This window comes from Coloeus monedula, assembly GCF_965178545.1.
Source record: "Coloeus monedula genome assembly, chromosome: 2".
Lineage (NCBI taxonomy): Eukaryota > Metazoa > Chordata > Aves > Passeriformes > Corvidae > Coloeus > Coloeus monedula.
Window position 1 is genome coordinate 2,599,280 of NC_138782.1, and position 21,918 is coordinate 2,621,197.

Here is a 21,918-nt window from a genome sequence, read left to right on the forward strand (position 1 = left end):
TGGATCCATAATCATGAGGAATCTGAGCTTGGGGCGGGAGAATTTCAGACAACAGCAAGACTGAGAAATGCAAACCCTGTCTTAGTGCCACGGTGCTCGCTATCCCAAAACTTCCCAAGAATATGTGTCTTTGTCGTAAATAGCTCCTAAACATTCTGGTGAGCTGAATAAAATCCTGCCTTAGGCAGATGTCTTTCTTTCTACATGATAGCACTAATCCCAGTGTCGCTGCGTTGCCGGGGAATTCGGCTGCACTCTAACACGAAGTTCTCCAGCCCTTCTTCAGTAAGGGATGTTATGTAAGATGTGCAGCCCTAATGGAAAATCATAAGAGACAGGGCTAAAAATGACCTTGGGAGGTCCTCTGATGCTGCCCCGGGGAGGTGGGTGCTGCCAGCGCTAGCACTGAGTGCAAGGGGTGTAAATTGCTGAGTGTAAATCCAACAGGGCCTTTTTTTTTTTTTTTAAATATCCAAACAAGGTGCCTGAAAGGGGACGGATTGCAGTGATAACATGTCTTAGTCATGAGTATTAATACTGAGGTAATTAAATCAGATGACTAGGACAGGGAGATGGTTTGCATGTCATTGAATCTGCTCCCCAGTTAGCAGAGGAACCCTTTCCTAAATATGTGGAGCTGCCAGGGAATTACAGGAGGGTTTAAAGTACCACTTTCACAACCTTGGTTTTCGTCTCTCATTTATTGAAAGATTATTTAGTTGTCACTGCAGGGTGCTGGGTGTGTGCTTGAATGACCAAAATCTGATTTGATATGCAATTATTAAATTCCTGCCAGCACAGTGCAGGAAGCTCAAAGGTCTTTTCCAACCTAGTTAATTCTGTGATTCTGGAAGAGCAGCATAACAAATGGAGCTTGTTGAAGTCGGACGTACCTGAACCAAACCCTCGTTGCTGTACATCAGAGTATCCCTACACCCAACATGCTGAATTCTTTGCCCAGGTAAATTGTTGGCAGTTTCCCTCATTTCTGCCCTCAGTGTTTAAAATGTGTGCCTTGGGATCTGAGAGTTCCAGATTCTGGTGACCTCCTTTAGGAGCACGAATACCAAAGCAGGACGTGTTGCTGTTAACAGAATCCAGGTGAATTTTGCACTGTCACCAAATTGTGTTTTTCCATTTTCTGGCCATGAGGATGTAAGGACTGCCTCAGAGCAGCCTTCTGTCCAGCTCTTGGGTCTCCCACTCTGTCTTTCCCTCAAATACTCCTCTGTTGGATAAAATCCCTTCCACCTGCCCTATTGGGCTTGTTACTCCAGCTCATATGAACAAGTGGAAAAGTAGGTTGAACCTCTGGGGTTTTGCTTTCTGTGGGTTTCTCATCCCTTTTCCAGGGATCTAATAAGTGTGTAGAGGACCTCAGACTTTAAGATGTTCTCCAGTGCAGTCCCACAGCTGCCTGTGAGTGGTAAAAAAAAAGAAACAAACCCAGAAAGAAAAAAGAAAATATCAGAATTTAACATGACATCCTCACCCATTCTAAAACAGCAGAGGATAATCTGGCTTAAAGAATGTTATGAATTCCTTGCTAGACTGAAATCAGGCACAGTGACATAAAAATGGATAAAAACCAATGCACAAATATGCCTTTGGCAGCAACATAAGTGTCTGATAAAGTTTGACATAACCCCAAAATATCTACTCGCTTCAAGAGTGTGGATGTCAAAAGAAAAAGAGATAATTACGAAAATATTGATGTTCTCTTACAACATGTTAGAGTGACAGATGTGGAGAGAGGGCGAATTGTCACTGAATTTCCCTAAGAGCAAGATATTTCTGTGTCTCTAATAGCTCAGAAAATAGTTTTATTTCAGCCCTGGAATGAGGCACCACACGTTGATCACATTCTCAATGATGTTAAGAGCACAGGAGGCTCAAGTAAGGAAGCTCATTTGGTGGTAACCCATTCCTGAGAATGGGAATTGTTCAAAATCGATACATCCTTAGCAATGCCTCACAAAGGAAGATGGGAAGGAGAGGACATCATGTAACCAAGGAGCCCACAGGGGTCAAAACTGGCAGTAATGACATGAGCCAGGGACTGTCTTGTTTGCACAGGCTGTTCCAAAGCAGAGAGATGGATCATGTCGGTCTTCTCATAAACGCTTTTAGATGCAACTTTTGTTTGGTTGGGTTTTCTTAAAGTTTGGTGACAGTGTTTCACTTCATGTGTTTTCAATTTCTCCATCTCCTATGTCCTTGACTGACTTTTCTGCTCATTTTTCCTCTAAGCTTATAACATCCCAGCATAAATATATTAACAGATCCTGAAATATATATGTGTCTAGTCTATGTGTCAAGAAGACTCACATACCTTAGGATTTACTTGCTCAAGCCTTTGGTAGATGACCTAATTTTCCCTTTTAGTGAGATTACAAGAGGAGATTTAAATAACTGTTTCACACTTTAGAAGGGTTAAGAGGCGCAGAGATTCTGGACCAAATCCTCAGCTGGTAGGAGCTGGCATTGGGAAGCTGAGAACTGAGGCAGAGTTGCGTGATTTGAAGCAGCAGAGATCTCTGCTCTGGACTCACAACAGAGAAGTAAAGGAGTAAAACTAAGGCAGACGTTGCCAAGAGGCGTGTGTTGTCTGAGGAGATAAGAAATGCTTAACCAGGAAATTGCAGGCGGCCTGGAGCTGAAAAGAATCCAGAGGGGAACTCTCATGGAGGGAACTGGTGGGCACAGCTGGGAAATTGGACTCGACTCGACCATGAATCCAAATCCACACTGCCACAGCAGTGAACTTGTAACCAAGCAATTAGAGCTGGCCAGGGCCAGAGGGAGCACCTGGTTCAGCCCCTCTGACAAGATGGGTACTCAGGGACCATCTCATGGAGAAAACAACAGAGGGAAGGGCTGGGATGTGCCAGGAGCTGTTGCCTCTGCTAAGGGCTGTGATGGTGAGGGAGTTCCTGCGGCTCCTCCCAGGGGTGCCTGTGCTGGGAAGGAGCTGATTTGGTGGGAGGGTCCCTGTCGTACAGAGTTAATTGAATGAGCTGTTCATCTCCTAAGTGCTCATCTGAGCCAGGCTCAGCAGCTCTCCAGAGATGCACCCATCACTAACTATGAAAATCCTCATGCAGCAGAGCGCGCAGAACCTCAGATTACCTCTTCCTCTTTTATTGCACGAGGCTATTTTTAATCCAGTGCTTGGCTGGGCATTAATTATCTTTGACAAATTACTGTGTATTGTCTTCATATTGTGTAAATTCCCATGCATATTTTAGCCCATTGCAGTCTCATAAGAGCAGTAAGTGACACCTTATTTCCCTTATTTTACGGGCAGGCTGCAGTAGTGATGAGGTATCAGAGGAAATTCATGCCCAAATTCATCTGTCAATTGAAACCAGTGAACAGCTGTGTTCTCAACGCAGCTTTGCAGGACTATATCAGCCATCAGCACTGCCCTGATACCCATGGATTCCATACCATCAATCATCAATTTTGCTAATTACATGGCAATATGAGTACAAATGTGTGATGGGAATTGACATCTCAGAGGAAGTTGAGTGGATGGATCACTGAGTCAGGGATGAGTAAATGTGGAATTCCACCTACATACAAGGAGGTGCAAGAGTCACAACAGTTTTTCTGCATCTTTTTTCTTACACTTGAGTGCTACATTCCTAGACATGTCTCTCTCTTAGATCCAGGACTTTAAGAGCAGCAATTCTATGTGACCCAGGAAATGTGTGATGGTAAAGCTCTTGGGTGCTTTTAGTGCTGGATCAGGAATCTCCTTATGTCAAGGTCTTGGGGGCAGACTGGGAGTGACTCATGTTCTTCACAATGCACCAAAGGTTGCCCTTGTGGAGGTCAGTGAGGGACTGGTGAGCAGAGCAAGCAGGGTTTGCTCTTTGTGCAGTTGAGAGAGCAGAGCAGGGCAGTGGGAGCGTGTCCCTGGTGTGTGGGGGAGAGGAGGACGTGCCGTGAGGCGCGCTGTGCCCCGGCCGGTCCTGCTGTCAACCAGCTCAGAACGTCCCGGGCCCTGGGGACACACAGCTGCTTTCCAGCCCAGCCCCAGCTGTGGCAGCACGGCCTGGCAGGAGCTGGGGCTGGAGCCCACGAGCTGCTGTGCTGCCTGGGGAGGCTGTGTGTGCCCCAGAGCCCCGGGACTGTGCGAGGGGCCCCTCTGACCCTGGCTGCCTGCACAGCACCATCTGCTCTCCCTGGGCTCCGCAGTGCTGACCTGGTGGGATAATGAGTTATCCTTGTGGAGCGTTTGCAAATGGGGATGGGTTGGAAGGACTCAAGCCTGTGTTGTCTTTCTGTGAGATTCCTCGGGTCTGAGAAGGGACCACCTTAAGGTGCAGCAGTTCAGAATCACAAGCAACAAGGAATTGATCAGTTCCAGGATCAGGGCTGTTTGCTCTGCCCTGGGAGGAGCAGAGTGGGATGTTCCATGGATATTTGAGAGAGGCAATCTGCTGTGAGTACAAGTGAGAATGTGGCGCAGGCTCTGGCACTGGTAAACACAAGCAGATCTCTGTGGATAATATGAGTTTTTTTCTGTTTGATTTTTTAGAATCAACCTTGTCCTATGTTAGGCAGCTGGAGGCCAGAGTAAGACAGCTGGAGGAGGAAAACCGCATGCTGCCCCAGGTGGGTGACAGCCCCGTGGGAGCACCCGGGCTGCAGAGGGACCAGCAGCCCTTGTCCTTCCTGTGTTTGAACACCCAGATAACCAAAGGCTCTCACATCTGTTTGCTCATCTTGCTGTGTTTGAGTAGGAGGTTGATTTAAGGCTGTGACAATGCTTTCATTAATGTTTTTCCTTTGCAGGCGTTGATACCTTGCTAAGAAAAATTCTCTGGAAGCTGCTCCTTCTAATTAATTAATTAATTTATGGGTTGGGAATCACAGTGAACTGACCCTTTGCATTCTGGTTTTGTTCCAAGAGCTTCTTGTTAAAATATCAACTACTTTTTACAGTTAACCAAAACATTTTGCTCTAAAAATGCAAACATTATAAGTAATAATTGGGTTATATTATTTTTAATACTCTAGGAAATATATTAGATACATTAATGCAAGACTGAAAGTCAATTGACTAAATACGGTGTTAAAGGTTTTCCTAACATGTTTCTAAGAATGCAAAATTTAAAAGCTCAATACAAATGAATACACTTGTAACTTTTCATATAGGTACATACTTACTAGAACGTACTTCTATCGTGTTTCATTAAATAACCCTTAGAAAATTTTGTCAGGTCTTCAAATGAAATTGCCCAATGGAAAAGAAATGAAGTTGGATTTTGTTTAAATTGAACACTAGCCATTGGTCTGAAGAAAAAAAATGCTTTTTGTTGGAATTAGTACCATTATTTGACTGTAAAATCCAAGGTAACAGTGAGGTAGTAAGAAGTAAAATCCACTGGCTCAGATTTATTGCCCTTTTGTTAAGGCAGAGTCTAAGTAAAATGTGGTGGATTTTCCCCTCACCTTTAATGTGACAGTTGGAAGGGCCTCTGCAACTCTTTGCTTGGTGACCTTGGGCCCTTGGCTTCTCTCCACTCTGATTTTTGGATCTGGAAAAGAAGGACAACAAGAAAAGTCTGCTCATTAACATGTAAACAGTTTTCAGTAGGAAAGACAATGGTTGATCATCAGTGATAAAGAGTATTATTTTCTTTCAAGAACATTTTTCATGGCAAATGTTAACAAACCCACCCAAAAATACTGTGTGGTTTGTCTTGGGTCTGAAACAACACTGGGAGATAAATTGTGCAGAACATTCTTCATGGGCCAAATCTTTAGAAGTGTCCGTGTGTTTATGTTTGATTTGTCTGGGTTTGAGGCACTGAGGCAGAACCCACAGAATGCATTCCCAAATCTTACCAAAGCCTGGAACACCCACACTGTGGGCACTGAGTTCAGTGAAAATACCTTGGCTGGGGTTCCAAACCAAAGAATAGTGCCTGTGGAAACAGCCCAGCACCTAAGCCTGTAGCTGTTGCAAAAATCATTGAAACAAAATACGCTGAGGGTGGGGTTTTGAAGGGGAAGAGTGAGGTGGGCAAGCCTGGAAACTGCTTTTTGTTTTCAAGTAGCCAGGTCAGAGTTTGTCTTATGTCTGGCTTTGTTGGCACAAGGATCTGTGGTGGAGTTCTGAAAAATCTCCTCATATCTCTGGATACTTTATTCTAAGACTTAATGAGTGGCAAGAGTTCACATTTCCTGGCATATTTTACTCTTCCTCCTGGTTGAAGTCATGGCTTTGGGGAGAGGAAGGAAGTGTAGACACCAAGCTTATTCTAACTTTGCATTCATCACCTCGGTGTTACATTTGCCTCAGCTTGTTTTGAGAGTTTGTTATTCCTGTGGGTCCCACCTTGAACGTGCTCACCTCAGTGGTGATCAGGCCCTGTCACAAAGACAAGGATGCAGGATGGAAATGCATAAACTCCTGGCACTGGTTTAATTCCATTTAGTGGGAGGAGTGGGAGTTTGTTGGGCATGAAGCCAAGCCAAGTGCTTTTGACAAATAAACTGAAAATCTACAACGAGCTCCACAACCGATGAAGGTTTTTGGCACGGCCCTTACTCAGTTACAGTGTCCTGCCTTAAAATTTCAGCAGTGTCTGAGTGAGAGATGCCTTTCTGCTTTTATGGATAGCCCCTCCCTGGCAGGGTTTGGGAATTGCAGGATTGCACTTAGGAGAGAGGTGACGAGTCACGCTCGTGAGTGTGACACGTCTGCTGTCTCTGCTGAAAAGCCCTGGCCTTGTCTCAGGCTTTTTTCTCTCCTCCTGTCATGCTTTTCTTCTTTTTCCTCTCTGCTTTCAATATCCTTTCTTTCCCCCCTTTTCTGCTTATGTGTCACTCCTGGAAATGCACTGACACAATTGTCGACACCTCTCCAGACAAATCATTCTGTTCCTCTGTCACTTAGATGTGGTTCCTTTCCGATTTCTTTTGCTTTGCTTGTCTCCCTCCATATGTATTAGTTTTCTTTTCAAAACCCCACAGACCTCTAATGTAAAGGTTTTATTAATATTTAGTGGCAAGAACATTTCCAAAGAAAATGGTTTTAAGTGCTGCCATCACTGTTCAAATGGAACCTGAGTTTCAGCTCCCTCTGCTGTACCGAAGGGCTGCTTTGTCAGGGGAATTGCAGTACCACCACTGAGTCAATATTTTAGTTTGATCAGGTAATAGAAAAGGTATAAAAATGGGAATATTCACTTAAGCCTGTTAATGTCTTTCGCTGTGCTGCACAGTGGTTGTGGAGATGGTTCAGAGCATAGGAAGGGCTTTCAGAGTTACGAGGAGCCGTAGGTTGCAGGTTTGCTGTGTTTGTGGGAGCTCTTCTTTTGTTGTTGTTGTCGTTCTCTGTATTCCTTCTCTCCAATAACAAGATATGACCCAGACCCTTTCAGTTTCTGGCCACAAGCAGGACTTTTGAGCAAGAAAGCAGATACTTTCCAAGATTTATGGCACGCAGCTGGGTCTTCTGTTGGGAATGCCAGACTGTGCCGGCTGCGGCCGGGCCGAGGGGTGAGCAGCTTGCACTGGTGCTCCTCAAACACTCCTGTGGGCAAAGCTGTGTGACAGCAGGGCCTGGGGGCAGCAGGGATAGAGCAAGAACGTTTCTGTTTTGCTGGATGAGTTCAGGCCGGAGTAGTTCCTCACAGGACTGAGGCAGGAGCAGCACATGGGCTCTGGCAGTGCCTTCTGCTGACTCAAAGTGCACATGGAACTGCAGCACCACTGGAGATTGGGTTGTGCAGCTGACATTGAAACAGGAGAATGCAGCATCAGCAATGCTCTAACCACACACAGCGTGTTGACCCTGGCTGGAGGCCAGGTGCCCGCCAAAGCTGCTCCATCACTCCCTTCCTCGGCTGGGCAGGGGGAGAAAATACTGCAGAAGGTTCATGGGTTGAGGTAAGGACAGGGACAGATCACTCACCAGTTACTGTCATGGGCAGAACAGACTCGGCCTGGAGAAATTAGTTTGATTCATTACCACTCTAATCAGAGTAGGATAATGAGAAATAGAAACTAAATCTTAAAGACACCTTCCCCTCACCCCTCCCTTCTTCCCCGGCTCAGCTTTGCTTCTGACTTTCTCCATCTCCTTCCCATCAGCAGCACAGGGTGGACAGGGCTTTTCTTCCTTCTTCTTGAGTGTGTAACTCAGCTGCACTGAGCTGGAGGGCTGAGAATTGGGAAGCCATCCCTAAAGCCTCCCTGTTACTAAAACCTGAGATCTTCGCCTACCACTCAAATCTTGTCACACCACCTATGTTGTTGTAATGAAGATACTCAGCAATAATTACTAAAATATGTAGGGGTCAAAGATTGAATTCGGATCCAGTTGCAGCTCCCTGGGCTGTGACAGACCTGTTATGCCAGTGAGTATCTTCAGAGGCCTGGGAAGAGGAGTCTCCTCCCAGACTTGCCGTGGTGCATGACTGCTCCCCTGCCTTATGCCGGGAGAAGCCAGATCAGGATCTGGCATCCACATGTCAATTAGCTGAAGATATCCCTGAGTTTTTGTTGGGGTGGTATTTCAGGGCTGATAAGCTCAGCTGAAATGCCCTGGGAATGCGGACATCTGTCATATAATGACAGTGAATGCATTTGCAAAAGACAAACTTGGCAAGTCACCCAATTTAAATTGCTTCGGTTCTTATTTGTTTCACGGGAGGAGGAGACTTTTCCCCTTCCAGCTCTTTGTCCTTGTAATTCAGCTTTCCCTTTCAGTGAAGGGGAAGGGAAGCATTGCCACGATGCTGCAGACAAGGTGCCAGTGGGCCGGAGGTGGTATGCAGAGGGAGTGAGTGCCCAGCTCCCACAGCACAGGACCAGGAGGCAGCTCTGGTGCCAGGCTAGAGCAGAGCCTTCTGCTCCCTCTCACCTGGGCTCTGCTGCCTCTGTTTCCTCATTCTTTCCTTTCCAAGGCTTTTGGTCCTTTCCTGTCTCTTTTTGCGGTACTTCTTGCACTTGCACTGTTGCTTCAGGCCCTTTTTTGGGGGTAAAAAGCATCCTTGTTAGCCCATTCCAGTCCTGGTATGTTTAACTGGGAAATGGTTAGGCACACATGAGTTTATTCTTAAGCTCTTTTAACACTTTCCATTTCCTTCTTTCTTCCCCCTTTCATTAGATTATCACATTTTATTTCAATCTATTTCCAACTCTTTCAAAAACCTTTCGCTGAGATCTGTGTTTTTTCATTTTCCCTCTTCATGACACGGTTTTAATTATAAATCTATTAGAGGGTGGGAATTGTTTGGTTAGTGTTTCTTTTTCTAAAATCTGTGTCACTCACAGTTCCATAGTGTTTGTCTCCTCCCTTCCTTAGCAGGTAGGATAGGGAATCCTTCAACCAAAATGTAGTTAAAAGCCATTGAATAAACTCATGTTTCCTAATCATGCCATCAAATATTTGCTGAAAGAAAGTGAATCAAGAGCATCCACCCATCCAGTTCTTTCATGTGCTCTCGTTCCCAGTGTAAATTAATAGGCCATTAATGAAGGGCTCCAGTTCCCAGCAGCTGCAGTTCTGAGCAGGGTCTTTGTCTCAGGGTGTCCATTGTGCTTGACAGGGGAAGGCTGGAAGACAAGAGCTCATGAGCTTCATGTTACCAAGATACAAATTCAAGAAACACTTGGTGCACAGAGAGTTGCCGTTCTGAGAGGACAGATGATCTTTTTTTCCAGTTATAACTCTAAAAGTCAGGAGTTACTTTGTCCTCAGGATTTTCTAGTAGACTGTATGGAATCTTCTGGATTTTCCATATGTGACCTCCAAGGTTTGGAGCTGCCACAGCCCAGAACGTTTTTCTCTTGCCTGTTCATTATCAAAAGAGGTTTCTGACAGGCCTGCTGGAAATGGCTGTTTCTGAGGGGATGTAGCCAGCAACAGTTTTGTCCACTCAGAAATCTGAGTGTGCCTCCAACCCAGTGTGAACATGTGTGGATTTTGGCAGCAATATCCTGGAGAGGTTTCTGCTGAGGTCTTTGAGGACAGGTGAAAAACTGCAGTGTTTGAAGATTGTGTATTTTAATTGACAGGAATATTCCCTAAAAAATGTCTCTGTTTTCTTTAGTGTGTTATTAATCCAGCAGAGCAACATGCTGCAGTTACTGCTTTCTGGTTTTCCTTTCTCCTGCCTGTTTGAAACAAGCTGACAAACACAGTCTGTGTTTGCTTTGAGCTGTACAGGGAAATTGAGGGCTGGGGAAATCAGGGAAAAAAGCTTTGAAAATCAGGTAGTGATTGAACTGATGTGGCAGCTACCCAGCAGGAAGGATCTACTTCCTAGTAAACCACTTGCATCTGGGATAAGAGGCCGCTGCAGAATGAGGTAGGGCTTGGATGGTGAGTGAACCAGTGCCCAGTGGACAGGAAAATCCTGCTCTCTTGGAAGCTTTGATGAGGTGACTGTGAGTGTCCTTGGGGCAGCCATGGACTGCTTTTCCCTTCCTGGCTCTTCCTGCGTGCCAGGCACCTCCGGAGGGGCTGGCACATGGACTCCCACGGACTGAGCTGAACACTGGGCTGGGCACTACAGTGGTTTTCATTCATGGCTGTCCTTATCAACAATACAGATTGAAAAAATGAAGCTTTCTACTGAGTTAAGTAGAACAGCTCGTGATGAATTCTCTCCATCACAGAATACCCTGTTCTACACAGGGGTCTTTATTCTGACCCTGGCCAGGGTACAGTGCAGGGTTTGCCTCTGGCACTGTGGGAAAATGGCCTGAGTAGTAACATTTTGTAGTTAGTGTGAGTGAAATGCTAAATTTCCATTCATCTGGGCTTTTTGTTAGGTGATATTACAGGACTGAGTCAGATTTCCTGTTCTTTCTATTCACTAGAGTCACGTTTTGGCATTAGATATTTTGTAGATTTTCTTCTAACAGCAAATGGATCTGCGCATTCAGGGATTCTTATCCTTGTGGGAAGTACACAGGATGTGGTGTGGGTTTTACCTGCTCTCTGCAGTGGGATGACCTGTACAGAGATCCCTTTAGACTCAGAAGAGGCCACATGCATGCTGCTGTACTTGGGCACAAGGGCTGGCCAGGCCCAGTAGGGAAGGCTGGTTATGTGGGATGAGCAAAGAAGTAAATGATTTCTCAGGTGCTGATGTTATACAGCTCTGTTTGTTCACAATTACTCAAGATGTTTAAAGTTTATAGAGATTTCAACACTACAGAGCTATGACTTCATCCCTCCTGTCTGATTTGGATCCACTTCCACAGTTTGTTACTGGATAAGAAATGAAAAGATCTGTCACACAGGATACTGATTCCAGTAGCTGGATGCAGGTGCTGTGTGGAGCTAGGAAAGAGGAGGAAGGGAGCAGATGTCTGTTCCCATCCTCGAGGTCCTGCTCAGGATCCAGTTGTACTTGGGGCTGGGCAGTGACAGGGGGCTCAGAGCAAGGAAGGTTAGGCCAGGTTTTGGTGGAAGGTGAAACATGTCCATGCTCCCCCTGGGAAGCAGCAGCTGTGCCAGAGGCTCTGCAGACCTCAGTTCCTCGTTCCCCAAGGTCCTGTGTGTTCAGGCACCACCGCTTTGGCAAAGTGCCTTTTCCTCCTGCTTTGCTTCACTGCCTCAGGAACTCCTAACAGTAGTGCTGGAGTGCCTCCAGCTCACAGGGCCCGTGCTCAAGATGGGCATCCCCATCATCCCCTGGAATAAGCTTCCTCCATGGGAGGCAGAAGCTTTACTGCATCAGTGGAGTGGCCTCACCTGACATGAGAAGTCCCTGAGCTGAGGATGGGCCTTCAGGGCTGCAAAATCTGCCTTACTTTTGAAAGAAAAGCTTATGTCTCTTATCAAGGACAGAGGGAGGAAGGAGAAGGATGTCCACAGGGGAAATAATAATTTTCGGTCTCCTATCAACATGTGCTGGCTGCTTGAAGCACTGTGTTCACAAGTTTCTCGTTCTCATGAAAGGAGACAAAAGTGTGCTACATATGGCAAGGGAAGAGGCTGTGGAGCACAGCTGCCTGGAGGAGAGCTTGAGCTCTGAGAGCAGCACTGCTTGCAGGAAGTTTGGATTTTTTTGTGTTCAGAAGGCTACATGTGTAGTGCATAGTCATTTTCTCATCATTTTAATGGCAGTATTTCTATTTTCTATTCAAAACTGACCAAAATCTTTGCTGCCTCTGGAGTTAGTAAAGAAACAGAATACTTTTCCTGATACAAGCCCCAAAGCTGACAGACTGAGTCTATCCTAAGCCAGAATTGCTCCAAGCTGCTTTATTACCCCTTTTCCTTCCTCTTTCATTTCCTTTCCCAAAGTACAGCATAAAGTCTGGCCAGTCACGAACTTCCCAAAGTCATGAATCCTTCCCAAAGCAAAATAAGTCCTAAAGCCCCTCCATACATCACAGCAATTTGGTAATGGCCATTGCTGGGGAGGACTGCAGGATGCTGCCCCGCACAGCCCCGAGCGTGTGCTGGTGTTGCCAGCCTGGTTACAAGATCCATTAGTGCCCACTCTTGTGGATTACATGGATCCAGTGCTTGGCGGGAGGACAAGTTTGTGTATGAAATGAGGTTTCAGATTCAGGCTTAAAGTACCTTTTCCATGGGTTTAGCATATGCCGCATTTTGGGGTTTTTTGTAACATATTTAATTTTTTTTAGGGTTCTTTTTGAATATGTGAAGTCCAGTCCTGCAGATGACTGTGGGGGTTGAGTTGATGTTTTAGGTGCCCGGGAGGGTTCTCTCTGCCCCTTGGCACTGCTCTGAGCCTGCACCTTTGGTTACAATGGCCTCAGTGTATCCCAAGAGCATTAGGAACTTGCTTTGGACTGGGTTACTTTCCAATGAATTTGGATCTGTGAAATTCAGCCTCGTGTCTTCGCTGTGTGCCCTTTTTCTCCCACCCCCACCTTCATCTTTCCTACTGTTTAGATTAGAGATACCCCCAAAAACTGCACTGTGCTATGTGCTTGCTTAGCAGGGCAAATGAGAGCCCATGGGGGCACTGTTCCTCATCAGAGGCTCTTTCCACTGTCATTACTTTTCCTTCAGAAATGCATTTCCCACACGTTCCAGCAGGAATTAATGCTACATTATTTCTTAATGTTTCCTACGGTGTTTATTACCTTTAAGGAAGGAACTTTCCTTCTCTCTGTCTTTGAAACATTTTGCTTCTTCGGAGTTCTCAATTCTTTTACACAAAGTTCTGCGTAAGGAATGAAAGGGAAGAGCAGGGCAAGTTGGGAGCAGCTCAGGAGCGGGACTAGGGCGGTCCCTGCGGCTGCAGTGCTCACATTGCTGCCCACAGATGCAGCAGGGGTATTTTTAGCACTCCTCCAGAGCTGCCTGCTTGCTCAGGTTACCTCACTCCAGGAGATGCTTTACATCCTGCAAAGCTTGAGGTGACTGAGCTGGAAGAATTTAGGTAGCGTGCATTTTTTTGGCAGTGTCCTGAAGAGCCCTTGCAGGTGTCCACTGGGACAACCCTGAGGTTGTCACTGCTGGGGACAAGTTGACATCTCTCAGGCCAAGGGGGCCATGCCCTTGCCCTGGAGGAGCTGGAGGCAGGGAAGGAGTGAGCTGGCAGCCCGGAGCTCCTGGCTCCTTCTCTGGTTGGCTGTGGCTCAGCTCATATTGCAAACCTCGCAGCAACGTTCAAAAATGTGAGTTCTGTTGAAGGAACAACCTCCAGAATTACTGAGATAAAATTAGACCTTCTCAAAACCTTCCTGTGAGGTTGAAATTATCTCTGTAAACTTTGTAGCACTTTTGTGAGGTGATGTACACACATAAGAAATTTTGTTATGTCCTGATTTTCCAGGGAGACGCCCTTGAGGGCTAGAATGTTTGGGTGACACTCTGCAGTGCCACCCACGCTGCCTCAAGTGGACCTTGGTTACTGTGGCACAGAAAGAGGGGAGCTTGGGAGTAACACACACCTTCAGTGCTTCTCAGCCTTCTGCAAAAGAGCAATAAATAACTGACATCTGTTTTAATTAGTGACCAAGCCTTTTGTGTATTAAATAGTGTTTAATTTTTTGCGAAGGATGCCATTAGGATGCCAGGAGGGGCGGAGGGGAGTCACTGCTCTGCAAACGAGCCAGCCAACGTCAGTGGACATGGCTCAGCCTCTCAGCAGTCTGACTCAGTGGTAAATGCTCTGAAGGTAATGCTGCTCCTCTGGTACAGTCCATGCAAAACGTCCTGTCTGTCCCTCAACACGTGTGTATTGTCCTGGCAACATCCCCATGGGCACCACTGGGATGTTACTGTCATGAGTGGGGTTGTTTTTGTTTGTCACTCATTGCATCTGTGGACTGTGTGTATCCTGGGCAGGGTCCCGCCCTCACAGCCGTGTTGATTCCAGCTGTAGCTGCTCTCCACATTACTTACACTTGTAGTTTTTCTTTGAAGCTGGAAGTGGTGTTTTGCTGAATAAGGAAGTCTTTCATTGAGAATGCATGTTTGTGCTCCAGTGGAATACAAGGGATTCCTTAACCCGTGCAAAGAGAAAGACTTTAATGCAGAGATAAAGCCAAGGCACACAGTATATTTCTGTTAAAAATGGCAAAGACCACAATCCCAAGGTCAGTGCTGAAACTCCCTTGGGAACAGATGTGCTTTACCCTGAAGTCAGGGCTACGTTGCAAAGGCCTGTGTGGCATTGATATACAGCAATTGACACAAGTAATCAGAGGGGTAAATCTCAAGTTCTCACTTCTGTCAGCAGTAAAACTGTTGCAATTAAAGAAACTTAGAAAGTGTTAGAAGATTCCAAGGTTTGTGGGGTGACATGAGACAAGTGGCTGAGTTCTCTGTCCCACTGCAGCACAGGTGCCAGTGGTACCCGTGTTCCTCTGGAGGGGAATGAAACTGAGGGAGAGCTGAGCAGAGAGCAAGGACTGTGTATTCCTCTCTCCCAGTGCTGGCTCAGACGTGGTTGTCTGGGGCTTTGTGCACCTCTTCTTTTCTGTGCTTCACTCATTCCTAACCTGCTTTAGGTTAAGGGGGTGTTATTCCCCACCTCTACAGGTGTTACAGGGACATACTTGGAGTGGGAGGTTGGCACTCCTTCTGGAAGGGACTTTTGTAGACATTTGCTCTGGTTTTGAGCTCAGCGGTGCTGTTGGCTTGCCTGGACATTCGAGTTCCTGCACACAGTGATTGTCTCCCTCAGGCCGGGTGACATTGGCTTCTCCTCCGTGGAGCCTGAGGAAATGGGTTTATGCAAGTGAACCGAGCACAAATTACAGCCATCAGATCCCTTCCTGTAACACAGCCCCGGGGCACAGCAGCGCTTCCCCGCAGCCGTCTCGCCTGTTTTCCTGGCATGCAGAGGGGAGAGGCAGCAGAGAGTGCCCCAGCCCCTCTCCTCATGCCCTCAGCTGCACGTCCCCTCCGCGATGGCCGCCCCAGCCACGTCCCTGCCAGCTGCACTCAGCCCAGGAGTGCGCTGATCTCACCCTCGTGCAACGTTCCCAGCTCCCGAGGAGTGCCTGGTTCAGAGTGCTCCAGGTCCTCTCTGCATCTTCCATGCATGTCACCTGCTGCTGCCTAGAAAATAAAGCTATGCCACGTAATTTTGTCAAGAGATCATGTGTCATTATGGAAAAAAGCCTTTTGTAGTTCTCTTAAAATACCCTTTGGCAAAGGCTCTTCCCTGAATGGAGCATTTAACAAGGTGCTTTTGACAACCTGTAGTAACAGCTGGTCCGTGTAAGTGAAATATTGGAACAACAGCTGATGCTTTGCTTGCTGAAATGGATTGATAAGAAATACACAGAGTTTAGTTCAATATGATGTGAAAGCTGTGCTTTTAAGTTCACCAGGAGGTACTGCAGCAATTGATATAAATGAAGTGTTGTATCCAAATGGAAAGTGAGCTGTCAGCTCACAGATTGCCCGACTTCCCCATCCCCAGCCAGGGAGCAGACCCTGCTTTTTCCCAGGGTGAGGCATATGGGTTTGATCCCACCTTTCTGGGGAATGCACAGCTGATCCTTGCATCACTGCAGAATCAGGTGCAGGAGGTAGAACCAGCCAGCATCAGGAGCCTGCTTTTCAGTACAAATTTGGCAACTTGGAATTCCTGCAACAAAGAAATAGTCTCTGTTATAAAACCTCATTGTTAGTGCAGCCCACTTGTGAACAGCATGAAATCTGAAGAGCAGGACTGTGTTTTAAAGGGACATTTCCATTAGAAAACAGAGGAGGTGGTTGTTAAAATAGTGCTGTTGTTTTCCTGACTTTGAAAAAAATGAAAAAATATTTTAAAAATTGCCTGGAATCTCCTGCCAGTGGAGGAAGTGGGGAACAAGAGCAGAGCTTTGCCATGCAGCCGGTCGGATGAGGCTCTTCCATGACCTGTTCCATCAGGCAGGATGGTTGGAAGAAGAAGTTGCCACTTGTGTGTCCCCATTCCAGTTGTATCTGACCAACCTGCTTGTGGTGCTCTGCATGGATTGACTTTGCACTGAGACAGCTGGAAAAATGTGCAGTGTAAGTTTAAGGGGTTTAATTTTGTATTCCATATTGAACCTGGAAACACCTGAAGATGCAAAGTAATCTTCGTTTAAATGCTGACAGTATGCCCTTGAAGATTTTATATGGAAATTAAGTCAATTACTGTTTCTGTAATGCAATTACTGTTTCATTAGGAACACTGTAGTGTTAACATGTGGGTTAGTATTGATCAGAAAAATCTATGTGTATAATATATCTGGGATAAAGTACTGTATGACTCAGCTGACCTGAATTTATCCTTCATAAGAATAAAACTTGGCAAGTGTGATGAAGCCTGGCAGCCTCAGTTTCCCCACCTGAACAATGGCCCCTATGTATTTTTCTGCCTATGATATTCCTTTGTAATTTATGGATAAAACCCAGTTTCTAACTCATACATATTTAAAAGTAATCCATAAAAATTCTTGTGATGTAAGTAATGCCACTTCTAAAATGCTCAATTTGACATTATCACTTCATTTGTGTAAATCTCAAATATATACTTGTATCCCACCTTGTCCCTTTGTTCCCCAGCCATTCAAAGCTCTGCTGCTGGCATTGAAATGCTCCCTGTTCCTCTGACTTCTATAATCCGTGCCTGATTTGACTATTGATATATTATTATACTTTTAAAATAGTTGGTTATTTTCTTTCTGGTTTTGTCTTCTTACACCCACCCAGTCCATGTTCAAAGCACAGTGGATTTGTGATGAACGACTTATAATGTTTCTTTTCTTTTGCATTCTCCTTGCAGTTCCTGCCAGGCTGTAACTCAGTGTTTAGCTGCAGCCTGATGCACTGTGGGTGTTTCACAGGAAACATTTGCCATGGCATCATTTTGCCTGTGAAAACAGTGGAACGATGACAAGTTTCACTTTGAGCTCCATAATTTTGATGCATGGTGTTGATTGGTACCAAAATATTGCAAAACGCAAATATGGATGTGTAATTCATGCTGTAGGAATTTTGTGGTGTTATATGATTGTGCTGGTATGTTATTAAGGTAACGGAGGTGGGAATTCTCTCCTCAGGATGTGCATATGGAATTGGTGCCTGCTCATCAACAATGTATTTGGGAATGGTTTTGCTTTGTATTTATAAGCTTGTAGTGCCTTAGGAGAATGTAGCCACATGTGACAGTGGGTTTAGAGGCAGTTCATTGTGTATTAGTGAGCATGGGTGTAATTCCAAAGCACAGGAATGTCTGGATTCGGTCTGGAGGGGTGTTACTCATATTTTCCTCAGGTTACTGGGAAGCTTTGTTTGCAATTCACTTGGGAAGGGAGCCCAAGGGAAGGTGGTATACACCAACTGGGATTTTAGGGTGTAGCTGGGCAAGAGGGCTCGGGTAGCTGAGGTTTCCACAGGTATTTCCTGCTGCTCATGGAGACCCACAGGGCTGGAATGCTGCTGCAGCCCGGAGATGTAATGGCTCTCACCTGCAGTTGGGTGCAGGTTCCTGCCTGGATTCCAGGGACATTCCTGCATCCTGGCACTCGGGTATGTTGGAAGTAAGCTAAAAAGGAATCTCCATGGCTGCATCCTCAGCCTCACAGCTGTCCTTTAGCTGAGGTTTCTGCTGAAATTTGGAGTGATTTTGAGTGACATTTTGACCCCAGCTTGTCACTTGTGCTTAGGGCATGGGCTCTCCTGTGTGGGTTTTCCCCTTCCTAGCAATCCAGGGTCACTCATTCAGCTGGAACTAAAGGACCTTGGGAAGTGTCATCTCCTAGTTTATTACTGTGTCAGCATTAGCTACTTGGTAGATCTTGTTTTAATATTTATTGACAAGAAAAATTGTTGGAAGTCATGGTTAGGCGCAATGTGCCTTCTCACAAAAGATGTCCAAGAGAGCTTCCTCTTTGATAGTATTAAGTTAGGCAAATCAGGAAGCAGATGTTGGAAAGAATTGTCAGATCCAGCCTGGCTGTGCCACAGACACCCAGCCTGGGAGGTGTCCCTGAACCCCCATTTTTCATGCTCTCACCACTGCAGTGTTTCACTGCACAGCAAACGTGCCTAAAGCACACATGTTTTTTATGATGGTGACTTGGGATTTCTGGCTGCAAGGTTCTGGTCATACGGCAAGTTTGCAGGCTTTGGGTCATGCCCACCCACTGGAATTAAAGACAGTTCCCTTTAAAGACTTGAATTTGGCCCTGTAACACTGTAGTCGTGTTGCTTCCAGTCTGAAGTATTTCTGGTTTTCATGCTGACACTCAGGTTTTCTTCAGGAAAGGCTCAGAGAAACTGGGTTATTTTCCCATCTCTTGTACCGGATCACAGTAGGACCTTGGGTTTGTTCTGCCTTTGCTCATCAGCTCTAGGAGCTACCTTTTCAGGATGTCAGCTTCCCAGGATCCAGCTCCTTTGTCTTTATTCAGTGCCAGCTAATGCAGTGTCTGTTCACTGCTGGACTTTAGGCACTGGTAAAATACAAATAATGAATGATGACAATGGAAAACAGCTTTTACCTTTCTTGACAGTCATATTGCTGTTGGCCTGGAGATTAATGGGTGATTTAGTAGCAGTTACAAAAAAATAGTCTGAAATTGCAATACAATTGATAGGAATCACCATTGTTGTCTCTAGCAGTCCCTGAGAGACCTGGGGACATTGGCATAAGCTACTGTTCTTGTGCTCATATTCCATCGACCTTTCTGTAAGTCATTGTAAAATACCTCCCTAAATATTGGGGGGTATCACTTCTCTGCCTTTTTAATTCTGACATTGTAACATGGGTGTTAAGCAGAGTAGCACAGTGGCTGCAGGCACAATTCCTCTCATCTCAGGAAAGAACTAGTGGAATAAACACTCCTAATGCCTTCCTTGGTTTGAAGAGAACAAGTAAATGCTTTGAAGCAGAGGAAGAACTGCTCTGTGGTTTTTAAGCTGGAGATGTTTAGACACCTCTGGAAGGATCTTTGTGCTTCTGAATCGCATTCTACAAGAGATGTGGTTGGGGAAATAGTTGGACAGAGTTTCTGTTGAGACCTGCAAACACCCTCAGTCTTGTGTGTGAAGCGTAAAATATCCCCATGATGCACGTGCCAGTTCATGTGTCCCTGTTTCTAATCATTTTTACCTGGCAGCATGTGCTTTCTGTGTTCAGAAGGAATGCTGTGTCCCATGGGAGACAGTCTCTGCTCCTGTTGTGTGTCCCTCCCCTGTGTCCTACCTGTGCTGCATGGTGTGTGTTCCAAGCTGTGGCATTCCAGATGCATGTCCATAGGAACGCCAGTGCTCCTTAACTGCGGATAATGAGCTCTCTTTCCATCCCTCCCTCTAGGTTGTGTGGAGGAAACTTGGAGATGCTGCAGGGTCGTGCCCTGGAATTAGACAACACTTGTCAGGAAATCAGTATAAAGGACCTATGTAAGAGGCCCTGACCACATCCTCTCTCTGAAGAGCACGAGTTTGAACTGCCCAGGAGAGGGGAAGAACTGCCTGTGTCCGCCGCAATTCCCAGCTGACGTCGGGGGCTCTGCACTGCAAGAGACTGCTGGAAAGGGGGGGCATTCTGCACAGGGGTCTGGCGGGGAGCCGTGTGGCAGTGTCCCCCAATCCTGCTGTTCCAATATCCCGGCTAATGAAGAGCTGCACCCTCACTGCAACACTCCACCCTTAGAAGCATTGAGGTATTGCCATCCTAACCAAAAGATATTTGGGATTCTGCAGGCGTTACGCAAAATAAGTTTTATTTTGGTTAGTTACAGTGAATCTCTGATAGGTCTGAACGAGTTTGCCATTGGATTTAAGAGAGGTTTTTCAGCAGACTGGAGAGACACTGATAAACTGTGCCTTTGGTCTCCGCAGGTTTGAGAAAGTCGCTTCTTAGTAACTCACACTTCAGTCTGTAAAGGATCCGTTAATGGTGCTTAGGCAATTTCCAGGTGATTTTTTTGCTTTGGTAGAATACCTGCCTTTGGAGGTGCTAAAAGACCATAAAGTCCTAACCAGCCGGTAGTGTAGCATAACTACAGTACTTGTAGTGATCCGCAATTTCTTTCTAAATGAAAGTCAAGATAGCTTTCTTTTCAATTCACGTTGATGCACATCTTCTGAAGAGGTGTAAGGTGTTTAATGAATGGCCCTTTAATTAACAGAATGCTTAGGCATCACTCTTACAGGTCTCAAGTCAGGATTTCCATCAGAGTTTATTTTGGAAAATATTTTCCAATTGTCAGGATGCTAATTTCTACTGTTTAATTTAGAGACATGCTGGTTTATTTAACAAGAGCCTACAAGGATCTGAAAGATTGCACTGCAGTATAAAAAAAGCTTTTCTTGCCACTGTAACGTTCTTTCAAAGAAAAAGGTTTTATGATCCTCAGAGCATGTCTTTCATTATTATGAGGCAGAAAGCTCTTGTTCAGATTGCCTGAGATTTGACCAGACGGCGCCCTAGATGTGCTTAGTTTATTTTTATCTCTGTGTATATGATCCTAGTTGTGTGTATTGAATTACAACAATAGATATTTTGTGTATATCTTAAAGCAATGATAGTTTCATGTATGAATGTGCAACAGGCTTGTGACTGAATGCTGTTGCTTAACTTTTTACCATAGCTGAGTATCAAAAAGACTAATAAAAATTAATAAAAAAAAATATAGGAATGCAACAATTCCTGGGTTTCTGGTTTGTTCTTGGTTACTAAGTTTTGAGCCAAAGTCAGAACCTCTGTTTTTCTGAGCTTGGACTGTGTCCGTGGGCTATTTGCAGTGGAATGTAGCTCGGTTGCTGTACAATCTTTTGTTATATAGGCGTATGATGTAAATCTGCTATCTGTCTTCAGAAAAAGTGTGTTAATTTGCAGCAGTAATTCTGTTGGTTTCTGTTGTTATTTTCACTTGGTACCATTCAATGTAAGGCCTCTGATCCAGCGTTGCTTTCTCGGGCAAAACTCCCGTTCACTGCTTCTCTTTGAGTTGGAAATGCAGAATCCAGCCTTCTGTTTTGAGCCATTGCCCTCCTGCGTGGTTTCTGATATAACCCCCAGCCCAGACAGCTCTGTCCTCTTTCCATGTTGTTTTCTCCCCTATATTGTTTGCAGAGTTCAATTTCAATTGTTGTATTCCTATCTCTCTGTATGTATGAACAGCTGTAACACCTGTACTTGTGCCTGCGCTCTGGACGTGCAGGGGCCAAGCGAGGGACACTGGTCTTTTGACACTACACTTGTGTAAATTTTGATACTGTATTAAAACTATTTTTTTACAGTTCTGCATATGATGAGGTATCAAGTATTGTGTTCATCTTAGCAATGGTAATAAATTATAGAATCCCAGCCTTGTTTGCTCTCCTTTACTGACTGAAGCTCTGAGCTGCTTGGGCTTACAGGCAGGAGCTGCTAGAAATCCGGCTTGGTTGAGAAATTAGCTGCATGCTGTGCATTTTTTTCTTCATTTTCTTGCCAGGTGTCTTTAAAAAATCCCAGCAAAGTGAAG

General features: G+C 45.4%; 1 protein-coding gene across 2 annotated transcripts in view; it reads left to right on the forward strand.

Moving 5' to 3' along the window:
• Positions 1-21,691, forward strand: part of CCDC85A (coiled-coil domain containing 85A) — a 67,176-nt gene extending 45,485 nt beyond the window's left edge. Inside the window, exons 3-4 of one of the 2 annotated variants that reach the window (XM_082302279.1) lie at positions 4,547-4,623; positions 19,761-21,691. In XM_082302279.1, the coding sequence (XP_082158405.1) occupies positions 4,547-4,623; positions 19,761-19,850 (167 nt within the window). In that variant the 3' untranslated portion in view covers positions 19,851-21,691. The remainder of the gene's footprint in view (positions 1-4,546; positions 4,624-19,760) is intronic. The other variant, XM_082302280.1, reaches the window with a different exon arrangement.
• The last annotated feature ends 227 nt before the right edge of the window (positions 21,692-21,918 follow it).